The sequence below is a fragment of the Macaca mulatta genome, chromosome 4 (genome assembly GCF_049350105.2).
Source record: "Macaca mulatta isolate MMU2019108-1 chromosome 4, T2T-MMU8v2.0, whole genome shotgun sequence".
Classification (NCBI taxonomy): domain Eukaryota; kingdom Metazoa; phylum Chordata; class Mammalia; order Primates; family Cercopithecidae; genus Macaca; species Macaca mulatta.
Genome location: NC_133409.1, coordinates 177,047,477 through 177,059,995, shown reverse-complemented (window position 1 = coordinate 177,059,995; position 12,519 = coordinate 177,047,477). Strand labels below are relative to the sequence as shown.

The window sequence follows — 12,519 nt, the reverse complement described above, 5'->3', positions numbered from 1 at the left end:
GCTTCCTAGGCTCAACTGGGTTCTTAATTATGGAGATAGTTATATTTACTTCTGTCACAAGACTGATGAGGTGAAATATTTGCAAATCTCTCTCTCTCTCTCTCTCTCTCTCTCTCTCTCTCTCTCTCTCTCTCTCTATCATCTATCTATCCATTATCTATCTATCTATCTATCTATCTATCTATCTATCTATCTATCTATCATCTATCTATCTATCATCATCATCATCTTATATGTGTTATTGTTGAGGTTTGTTTGAGATATCCCCCAGGAGAACCAAAAGAAACAAAAATATTTATGTTTCTTATGTTTCCCCTCTTTTGTCATTGAAGTTCCAAACACTAAGAAAGATTTGTTTGAAAGCACTGAGGACTAGCACAGGTAGAGACTCAGGGAGAGTTAGAACTCAAAGTCATGCTGCTACCTGAGACACATTGCTTGTTAGCATTGCTAAATTATAATTCTTAGAGCCATAGCATTAATACATGTGTGAAATCCCAGCTATCAGAGGGAATGGGCTGGTTCTAAGGGTAAGCGTGACAAACAGGTTCCATCTTGGGTGCCAGTTTCAAATCAATTGCTAGTTGCTATCTGGAATTGAGAAAGATTCTGAGGTCTTATCTGAGCTACAATTGTTCAGTGATGTCTGCCATGAATATAGGATCTCCTATATATGATTGTCATAAGACCATAACAGGTGTTCATTGTGCAGGTCTCCATGCTGGCTATCCACTGATTCACCACAATGGTTCATGAGATTGTTTATGAGAAAACACCTACAGAGGTTTTATAGTTTCTGGAAGCTGGTTTTTGAACTAAATATGCAACTTGATTCTTCAGTGAATATAGTTAATAAAATGTAGAAAGAGAGAGGTGAAGAAAACGGTGACATTAACACCTGTTAGAGTCATTTTCTTTAGAGGATAAATGCTTGTTTTCCTATCCGGGGTGGGCTGTCTACTGCGGAGGAAGGATAGTTTCTCAAGAAGTTGTGATTAGTAGTGTGTTATATTGAAAATTAAAAGCATTCACCTCTGCTCAGATGCAAATATAATCAGTTTAACTTTATTTTAAGCTTCTATTACATTGTAATTAATAATAATATACTAAGTTAAGCCAGTTTAACTGTCTAGCAAAATGCATTTCATTTTAAAATTGGATATTGGGAGACTTGGCAAATGCTGTGAGATTACTAGTAAAGTTAAGTATGATGTATATATAGAGGGAACCAGCTCACCCTCATAGGTTAGTGCTGAAGGCTCAGGAACAGTCTCAAAGGCTTAAAAATGTAGTTATATAGATCAGAGCATTCCATTCTGATTTTGCCCGCAGTATCCTTATCACGGTTCATTTTTTGCTAAGAATCACAGTCTACTGGCCTAAATCACACCCTATACATGTCAGTGGGAAATTCTGGCCATAAATCAGCCTTGCAAATACATAGTAGGTAGCCTTGTCTGTAGTGGCCTTGGAACATAATACAAATGATGTCAGCATCCTCTGTGGTTGGGTCAGAACTAGCACTGGCTGTTTGCAAGGCTGAGTCCATATGACCCTTCAGGACCTGAGTGCCAAGCTGCGGTCTCAACATGGGTGATGTGAAGGACAAGAGAGAATCAGTGGTTGCAGTCCTTCTATATATCTGGTCACTAGATCCACCAGCTTCTCCATCTTATTGGGCTTATTACATCTCTGAAAAGGGACCTGAACCTGCATCATTCTGCAAAGGAGATGATTCCTGAGAGATAGGTGAAATATAGCCACTAACTAAAGAGATAAATCCCTCACTTTACTTCCTAGTATTGCATCCCAAAAAGGGTTAAAGTAAGGGATATTGGCTCCTGCTGATCAGGCCACAGTGCGACACCTTCTGTAAAATGCACCACAGAACTACATTATTCAGTAGACTTGAGTGCTGCACCTGCTTTCTTATCTCCTTGTAGGTGATTAAGTTTCCCACAAATGCAATTTGTTAATATGGGGCCACCTCTTCTCACAAGGTAAATCTGTAAAATTTGGCAGGCATTTGCTTGGCTGCAGGTGCAAAATGAAAGACCTTTTCCTGGCTTTGCCAAAAATAAAGATCACATTGTGCTCCAGTCCTAGGAAAAATATTCTGACCTGGAGGGTAGAACCTGACCCCAAGAAAGGGGATTGGAATTCTAGAGGCCAAATCATGTGCTATTATTCCCAAAAGGCTGAGTGGGGAATCTGAAGTCTTGTTTTAAATGAGGCCAGGTATTGAGCAAATCTCCCTGGTAAGAGAGCCCACTGATATTTGGAGCTGTAGCCATTTGTGATGATAAATGACGACTGTTACTCTTATGAGCTATGAGAGCTTAATTAGAGCTTAATTAAAACTAATGTTCAGCATTCTTTGGAAAGTAGAGAGATTAACAACTAACTTCCATGCTGAATAGCCTGGGTTTTGAAAAGTATGTTTTTGAAATACGTGGGATCTCCACTCTGGGGCCCTCTCTGGGTCTTCACACCTAAGCCAAAGCAAGAGCTATTTTTGTGTTAGAATTTCCTTAGCCAAGACTACAAAACGCCAAATGCCACGGTTCATCTCAGCCTCCTGTGCATTCACATGGAAGGTCGTCTTTGAATCTGCACATCCAGCTCGCCATACACATGTCTCAGGGAGTCACTGCTCATGCTGGCTATCAGCTTCCGAGGCCCAGAGACCCAGGGCCGGCACACTTCTTCCCACTGCACAGTGGAGTTGGGCCGGATTTCACTGAAAGGATGAAAAAGAGAGGAGAGGTTGGAAGATCCAGCTTTCCACCTTGATCAGGAAGCAGTGAAAACTCTTGCCTAAGTCACTTGCTTTCTTTCTCTCAGTTGGTGCTTAGGGCAGTGAAGACTCTCACTGGCTGATTCAGCAAGTGACACCCCAAATGAGGCCCTCACATAAGGCTCTGCAGAACCTGTCACTGACAGTCTTATTGGGTCATGGTTCCTTCCACTAGGATGCATCTGCCGGCCTCCCAGTGGCCATCAGGAGCTGGGCTGAGCCCCATCCAACCATTAACTCTAGCTTGTCCCCAAGCCCTCCATAGTAGCCTTATGGAGGGTGACTGATCTTCTGAGCCTCGGCTCAGTTTTTGCTGCTAGTTTCCTCCTGGGATTAGAGTCCTATCTGAATCCCCCAGCTGCCTTTGCTGAGGCCCTGACACTCGAATTAGCTTCTGCCAACTCCCTTGGGATAGACCTTGTTTCCAGGCTCAGCATCTGGAACATAGCCCTGCCTGCTGCCATTTGACTTTGAGAATCTTCATGTTCTGTCATTCAAATTCCTATTTCAACCACCAAATTGGGCCCCTCCACCTATGCAACTTTCTGCTACCATTTGTTGTCAATGCCCTAATGTATCCGGTTAATGACATAGCCTTGAATGGTTGTGGTGTTCTCCTCTTCCTCCCAGCCTTTGCCCTGAAGTCTTCCTGAGTGTCATGAACAAGCCCACATCAGTGCAGACTGAGGCTAATCAGGGCTGGGGAGATTTAGTGTTCTCTGGGGTGCTTCACATATAGCCTCCCCTATAAACCTTGGGAGATTATATTCAGATTTTATATGTATGACAGTTCTTTGAGGCAGATACTATGCAGCAGATTTTATGATCAAGAAAAATGGAAGGTTAACCAGTGAAGTCCCTTTTTCAAGATCACATAATAGGTAAATAGGCAGAGATGAAATTGGAACCCAGGTTTTTCTGAGTCCCATATTCATACTCTTTCTGCTACTTTTCACTACATTTCATAAAAATGTACACCATATGTTCTATAAGAAAAGGCTTTTTCTAAGATATTTGCACACACATATTTACAGCAGCACAATTTGCGATTGCAAAACCATGGAACCAGCCCAAATGCCCATCAACGAGTGGATAAAGAAATTGTGGTATGTGTATACCATGGAATACTACTCGGCCATAAAAAGAAATGAAATAATGGAATTCACAGTGACCTGGATGAAACTGGAGATCATGATTCTAAGTGAAGTAACTCAGGAATGGAAAACCAAACATCCTATGTTCTCACTCATAAGCTGGAGCTAAGCTATGAGGGTGCAAAGGCATAAGAATGATGCTGAGGTCTTTGGGGACTCAGGGGAAGGGTGAGAGGGATAAAAGACTACAAATTGGGTACAGTATGTACTTCTCAGGTGATGGGTGACCAAATATCTCAGAAGTCACCACTAAAGAACTTATTCATGTAACCAAACACCATCTGTTCCCCCAAAAACCTATGGAAATAAAAAAAAAGGAAAAAAAGGCTTTTTCTGACCACTGTGCTTACTTTTTCATAGGTTTTATTTCTCAAGCAGGAAAGATGCTTTTTGACTTAGTAATAAGACTGTCCCGCAAGTATTCATGGAGGATTCATTGAACTCTTTGCAAAATAATTTAGGAAAGTTTCTCCTGCCTGTATGCAGAGAGAAAATTCTCAGTCCTCAATTCACAGTGCTCAATTCAATACCAATGTAGGTTTGGGATATTTATTTCTCAACAGCTGTGCTATTGTTACCTGTATCCATTCATTGTCTTTCCTCTGGTTCCCCCAAGTGATCAATCAGAAGCACTTTGTGAAACAGTGGCCCTGGTTAAGGACCTGACCTGAGACCATGTACTGTAGATAACCACCTCAAATAGAAGCTAAATCTTTAGCTCCCCCTTGTCATTTTCTCGTACTCATAAAACCATCTGGCATAATGATGTGTACATACGAAAAAACTCATACATGAAGATACTCATACATGAAGATACATATGCATGCTACTTTACATACAGATAAATTCATAACAGAGAGAAAAAATCATTTTGGTAAGTGGAGCAATGTTGGAGTAATCCTATTTTCTGGGGATGGATGTTGTGATAAATGATTCTCAGTAATGTGCTGAGCCATCAGGAGATACCGGCCATTTATCATCTTGAATGCACGCAGGCAAATGAGATTATTATTACAATAAACTGCAACTACCCATGGTTTGTCCTCTGTGCATCTAGCCCTTAGCTTCTGTCCTATTTGAGAAACTTAAAGTTTAAGCCCAAATCACAAAGTGGGGGAATTTTTCTCTTGAAATAACTTATTGAACTGGATCATTTTCTAAAGAGCAAAATAAATCTGGAAGATAAATTATTTGATGCTCTGGAAGCTTCAAGTGCAGAAAGCTAAGAGTCTGTGGAAGTGGGACCTCTGTGCATCTGAGATAGGCAGGAGGCAGTGGGGGAAGAGCAGGAAGGTAAACCATTTCAGAGTAGAGTTGGCTCACGGCGAGTGAGGGATGGGACACAGCACTGCCTTCTTTGTTCCTGGCTCCGATTCCCTGTTTACCAGCTCCCCACCTTCCAGGTCCTCTACTTTGGGTTCAAGACCCCCTGCCTTCTAGACACCACATCTGGCAGGGTGTGGGTGAATGAGTGGGGGTGGTGATTCCCCAACTATTTAAGAGCTGTATTCTAGAGAGAAATACAGTCTTGTAAAGGATTTTGGTTCTGTGGAATTGCACTTTCTAGGCGTCCAAGTTGTTACATGGATCTGGCACTCCTAGATCAGATCTTGGCAACATAGGGCACAGTGGAGTGTTTCTAATTATCTGACCATATGGAAGTGGGCATGGACTGGCTCAGGTCTTGGTTGTGAAGGTGTGTGCTGGAGTGAGGAGTAAACAGAGAAAGTAGCGCTTGGTCCAAGTTGTAAGCCCACCCAGATAACAAATGTTTTCTATGTCATGATTTTTCGCCCAATTTTTGACTGTCTCTGAGAAATAAAGCTTCTTTTGCCTGGGAGACATTCCACCCTGAATCTAGGTTTCTATAACTATTCAGCCATAAAAAAGAATAAAATGCTGCCATTTGTAACAACATGAATTAGACCTGGAGGAAGGGCATCATGGTAAGTGAAATAAACCAGACATGGAAAGACAAATACTACGTGATTTCACTCACATGTAAACACTAAAAAAAAATTTTTTTTAAGTTGATAATGTAGAAACAAAGAGTAGAACAGTGGTTACCAGAGACTGAGGAGGAGAACATGAAGGGGAAGATGGGAAGAGGTTGGCCAATGAGAACAAAGTGGCAATTAAATAGGAGGAATAAGTTCTAGTGTTCTATAAGGTAACCATGATTAACAGTAGGTATTGTATATTACAAAAGAGCTAGAAGACGGGCTTTTGAATGTTGTCACCACAAAGAAATGATAAATGCATGGGGTGATGGATACACTAAATACTCCGAGTTGATCATTATACAACATACATTATATGTATCGAAACATCAAATTACCCCACATGAACATGTGCAATTACAATGTGTCAGTAAAAAAAACTTAAAAAGAGAGATTGAGGACTGTTATGGACTAAATGTTTGTGCTTCTCACAAATTCATTTGTTGAAACCCAAACTCCCGTGTGATACTATTTAGTGATGGAGCTTTGGGGAGGTAATTAAATTAGAATAGGTCATGTGGGCGGGGCTCATGATGGGATGAGTGCCCTTCGAAGAAGAGATGCCAGAGAACTTGCCCTCCCTCTCTCTGCCCCATGTGAGGGCACAGTGAAAAGACAGCCATCTGCAAGCTGGGAAGAGAGCCCTCATCAGGAAGCGAATTGGTCGGCCCCTTGTTCTTGGACTTCCCAGGCTCCAGAAGTGTGAGGTGTAAATGTTTGTTGTGTAAGCCACCCAATCTATGGCATTTCTGTTACAGCAGCGCAAACCGACTAAGAGCAGCTAGCTGTCTGTCTATTTACTTGTCTGCCTAGACTTACGTGTTGTAGTAACTACTAATAGTACCTTAAGCCAGTGTGTGGGCAGGACATCTGTGTCCATGTGGGGACTAGCCTTATCCATCCTTTCTCCAGATTCACTCCACTTTGCTCCACCCCAATGTCAGACATTAACAATAAACAAACCGTCTGGAGATTTAACCTATTTCGAGCCTGAGGCCTCCCAAATAGTGGGTCATTGCACTGTGTGATAATTCACCTTTTGTCTAAGACACACAGTGTCCTTTTTCATGTGTTGACCTTGACCAAGGTGGAATTCTGGGGGGATAGCCAAGGTGTAAAGATAGAAGAGGTTCCAGTACACTCAGATAAAGCTTGTGGGGTTACTGTCTGGGAAGGAAAAAATTGGATACGGCAGGGGGCTGTATGGAAGAGGAAACGTGTTTCACTTTGCCTGAACGATTCTTGCATCTGATTCGAGTGGGAAGGTGTGAGAACGGGTGAGTGAGACTGTTGTTTCTGACGAAAGCAGGGGTATGGCTGCTGACCTCTCCATCTAGCTGGGGTTGATTACTAATTTACTTCTTTTTTCTTTCCTGCAACTTTCCTATTAGCACAGGAAGGTTGCTATGTTTTGTGCTTGCATTGTTTCAAAAGCACTCAGATTATTTTCTCTGTTGTTTATTGCATCTGCAATAAGGCATCTCTTAAATGATGAGATGCAGAAGCTATAAGCCTTGTAATTTGAAAGAAATGCGGAGAGCCCTTTATGGGCAATAAAGTGCCCTAGAGGGTTTAAGTGAGGCCTTGCATTTATCCCACAGATTCCAGAGCGGGGTCGCTTCCATAAAGGGTGTCAGGAAAATTCTTAACATATCTGGTCATGAGGCGGTTTCCAAAGTCCTCTACCTCCCTTTCTATGCCTTAGAAGGTCACCCCACAGGAAATGTGCTAGATTGATTGATGCTGACAAGGACTTATTTGTGGTAGAAATGAAAGTAATAAACCTCAAAGATTGGGATCCATTCTGGGTGTCACACTTTAAGAGGAGTAGTGACAAATTGGGATGTGTGGGAGAGAGAGACAGAGAGCTGAAACCATGTTAGAGGAGAGAGAAATAAAGTCAGGACAGATTTTTGTCCCCAGGTAGAAAAGATTCGAAGAAGATGAGACAGCTGTTTGCAAACATTTGCAAACCATCAGATGGAAGAGAGATGGGCCTACTTTCTGTCAGTCCAGATGGCAGAGTTAGGATCATTGGTAGGATCAAATGGTAGAAAAACATGTTTCCTTACCATTAGAGCTACCTGACCATGGAATAGGTTATCTTGTTGGGTTACACTCTTTGTTAGTAGAAGTCACAGAAACTGAGACCCATCAAGCACAATTTGAAGGGGGCTGTGTGTGGAAGAGGCTGAGTTTCATTCAGATCATTACATAACTTGGGGTTGTCTTTGGTCCCCTGAATGGGGAACCATCTAGAACTCTTTAGGCTCAACTAAAAAAAAAACCTGAATCCAACAGTTGTACACAGTGATTGGGATGGTAAAATCTGTGAGGTGAGGCTGGAGACAAGGGAACCATGAAAAGGGAGCATCTCTCAGCCTAATATTTGACACAAGGTAGGAGCTCAATAAAGATGAGAATTGTCCATACATGAGTAGGTAGTACAGCAAAGTGGTTCAAACTTGGGTTCTGGAATTCACCAGCCTGAGTCTGAATCTTGGCTCTGTTTTCATAAACTGTGTAAGTGAAGATTCAACCAGTCAACCTCTCAAAGCCTCAAATTCCTCAGCTACAGAAGAGAGATAATAGCAGTATCCACATCATTAGGGTGTCTTTAAGGATTAAATGATAAAAGTGCTCGTCAAATCAAACCTAGTTTTACTCCATTGTCAGCAAGGAGGAGGCAGCTTCCCAGACGTTTTCACGAGGGAGCAGATCTATGTTTGGAAAAGACACACGCATAGAAAACTTCCCACAGCCCTGCACTTCCTGCCTGGTCTCCCCAACCCAAGGCTTACCGGAACATCTTCCTCATTGGTCTTGTTATTCCAGGACCATCCAGGTGTATCCAGACATTTCGCAGGGTTTCTTTTAAAGGATTGGTAAATTCAACTGTCACAATCATGTCAGAACCAACTACCTGAGCGCCACGGACCTAAGAGAGAGAATGCAGCTCATTAGCAGCAAATAAAACCTCATTCTGCTCTCTTGTTGCCTTAACCATCTTCACTTTTACTAGAGTTTTATGGTACAGTTATTTTTCTGGCAATAGAATCAGTGTGATGAGGATAGCTGATTGCTTTGACTGGGGGATACCTATTGAGAAAGAGATGGAAATTTACTAATTAGAATCGTACTCTTTTCCTCATTATAAAACCAGACTAATTAGAGCTCAGGTCAATAACGGTGGCCACTGACTGCTCTTTGTCAGCAGGAGGGGGAAGTGCATTTGGTGTGGTAACAGGTCTCCACGGTGAGGGCGGCCGAGTAACTTTGCTTCTGGATAGGCATCAAGTTTCCTGCTGGGACATAGGGGATTCCTGAGTTCAAGGGGTAGAAAATGCTTCAGGGCACGTGTGCCTTCTTACTTTTAGACACATTTGGAAGAAATATGCTAGGATGGAGTCCTTACTGTTGAACATGAAGAAGAGGAACCTGGATATTAAAATAAGGAAAGGAGATTTTTCTTCTGCAGCCACACTACCTCAGTCCAGGAGAATAAAAGGTTATTTGTTGGTGAGTTGATCTATAATGACTCTCAGCAGTATCAGGTATTTGGAAGAACAACACAGGAGACAGCTAGAGCTCAGTGCCAGCTTCAACACTTATTAACAGTGGGGACTCAGGTGGTTTAGGCTTTCTGAGACTCAGTTTTCTTGTCTTTAAAATGGACTGACATTTTTATGGGGTGATCTATGTAGAATGCTCTTATTATTACTATACCTTAAGTTGTGTTTACTGTATGCCACATACTTCAGATCCATATGCTTTTCCAACATAAACTCAATGTGCTGCAAAATGCCAGGTGGCTGTAAGACTTGTTTGTTTGTTTAGAAGCTATGTATACCAAATGAATGGATCTGTATAAGCTCTAAGTAACTTGGGAATAAGATAAGAATAATAGTTCTTCCCTTGCAAGAAAGGTTTCTAATGAAAAATGCTCATCAAACAACAAACATATTGCAAGGCACATGGCAAAGGCTCAATGCATTACAGCTGATGCTTTTTAGGGTAGCAATGCTCTGGGTAGTTTGTCTGATTCACCTTATATTTCAGCCCACTTTTAACTCCAATACTTAGTACTTCAATACCAATGTCCAATAAATATTTATTAAATTAAGTCAATGGCTCAAAAATGGAATTTATTGGATGTCTGGATCTTCCATATGACAACCCAGCCATTACTATACCATGTTTCTTTAGCCACTATATAATATGGGAGAAAATATATGGAAATGAGCCTTTTTTAAGAATGGAGGTAAAGAGGAAGGACATTGCCCAGAGAAGAGGACCCTCACTTACTGATGCTACAGTCAAGAATAAAATCTTCCTGATCTGATGATTACACACTGTATGTATGAACTGAAAAATCACATTTACCCCATAAATATTTACAATTATTATATATCAATTAAAAGAAGAATACAGTCTTATGGCTTTACTCATCAAGCCATGCTTTGTGACTAAATTTATGGCTATGGGATTACTTAAGTCTGTAAGAAAAATGAAACTTCAAGCCAACTCCCCAACTTTGTCACATTTAAATCCTCATCTCCCGGAGGGCAGTGGTGGAGAGATGGGTTCAGGGGAACTAGGAAAGGGGCAGACAATGGTCATGGCAGCAACAACAGCAGGTGCACCTAGACAGCATGGATCATGTGCCAGGCAGGGAGTCCAGCACTCTAACCAGCGATCCTCAGTCTGGTAATGGGTGGATCCTGTAATTCATTTATTTGAGGCACCCCTGTTGATTACAAAGAACCAGCCCCAGCTGACAACCATAATTCACATACATTCTCACATAAGCCTCACAACACAAGGGCTATATTTGTATCAGCTTGATCATATGATAATAATAGTTATTCCCTTAAGAAGAAGGAGGTTTTCTGGGGCAGGATCATTGGTGCCAGGCATTTCATTTTATAAAAGAGAAAACTGTGGTTCAGGAAAATAGGTAACTTGAATGAGGATTCGAAGCTGCTAAATGACCAAGCTGGGATTGAAGTTAAAGTCTGCATAACTGGAGATCTTGAACTCTAAGATAGAGTCCTGCTCTGAGGTCAGAGGAGCTGGAAAAGCCAACAACTCAGCCATAACAAGACAACCAAAACTGTTTCATACTGAAGTCCCCCCGTAAAAAAAAAAAAAAAATATATATATATATATATATACACACACACACACACACACACACACACACACACACACACACACACACATATATATATATACACACACACACACACACACACATATACATATGCCAGTCGGGAAGTAAGGGAGATTTTTCAAATCAGTGGGAGCAGCATTGGATTTGAAGTCACACTGACAAGACTGAGAATGAATAAGGCATAACGGGGAGGACACTGGTTAAATAATAGGCAAACTGGAACATGAACCAGAAGTTACTTTTATGGCTGGCTGGCACATGGGGTGTGGAGGGATAAGCCTGGTTTGAAGGCTGTGGCAAAAACAGTAGTCATGATCTATATCAGGGTTTCTCAGCATCAGCACTACTGACATTTTGGGCTGGATGTATCTTTGCTGCAGAGCTGTTCTGTACAATGTAGGATGTTAAGCAACATCCCTGGTCTCTACCCACTGCATGCCAGGAGCAGCCCCGCACCCCAACCATCACAACCAAAACTGTCTCCAGCAATTGTCAAATATTCCTTAGGAAGCAAAATTGCCCTCCAGTTGGAAACCACTGGTACAGACAAAACATGTGGAAGACAGACTGAATTTTTCACTTTCTTCTCAGAGGCCCTGCCTCAATCAATTTAGATATTGAAGGTGTAGCAATACATCAGAATATTTTACATGGTGTCCTTGATTTAATTTTCAAGTATGTCCAATATATTTTTTCCTGCATTAAGAAAAATTTCCAAAACATCTTTGGATTAAAAAAATGCAAAATAAAGATAGCATTTACAAAAGCTCTCTAAACTGAAGAAGATGGAGTGGCTACAGAGACATTATTGGCAAAAGTGTTTGCTATGATCACTTTATTCTTTCTGGAAATAATATTTTGGAGCCATCTGTCTTCTCCATGGTGTGCTATATAAGGATGGGCATAAGCTCCTTCAAAAGCAAATCTGATAGTAGCTACTGACCTTTCCTCCACGCAGACATACACAGTGACAAATGTAAGACATATACAATATAGGCATGCATTTTAAGGGGATTCACTATAGGCCTATGAAGTCTATACATGGTTCATAGACTATTCATAGGGGCCCATGATCCCTAGACTAAGAACCCTTTCCATACCAGTAGACTGGCTCTACATGAAGCCTCCTACGCTGTGGAAAGTGAAGTACACCCTTCCAGGTCACTGATGACAGCGATAGGGAATGTTTAGTGTTTGAGAAACTGGCCCATGCAATTGAGCCTTCATAGATAGGCTTCAGATCTGAATATGATCAGGAGATTAAACCTTCTCAGGTAATTTCATATGTCATGCCTAATCAGTTTGCTTCCAGTATTATCTCTGTAATTAGATGCTGGCATGGGTGTATCAATTCTGCCCAGATCTCCCTGATGCTGGAGTGGGGAGCGGGGAGAA

General features: G+C 41.5%; 1 protein-coding gene across 2 annotated transcripts in view; it reads right to left on the bottom strand.

Annotated features, from left to right (window-relative positions):
* Positions 1-1,049: 1,049 nt before the first annotated feature.
* F13A1 (coagulation factor XIII A chain) overlaps positions 1,050-12,519 on the bottom strand; it is a 160,177-nt gene continuing 148,707 nt past the window's right edge. For both annotated transcript variants that reach the window (XM_078000975.1, XM_001096779.5), the window contains exons 14-15: positions 8,753-8,889; positions 1,050-2,740 (exon numbers count right to left, since the gene is read on the bottom strand). In XM_078000975.1, coding sequence (XP_077857101.1) covers positions 2,587-2,740; positions 8,753-8,889 — 291 coding nt within the window. In that variant the 3' untranslated portion in view covers positions 1,050-2,586. The remainder of the gene's footprint in view (positions 2,741-8,752; positions 8,890-12,519) is intronic.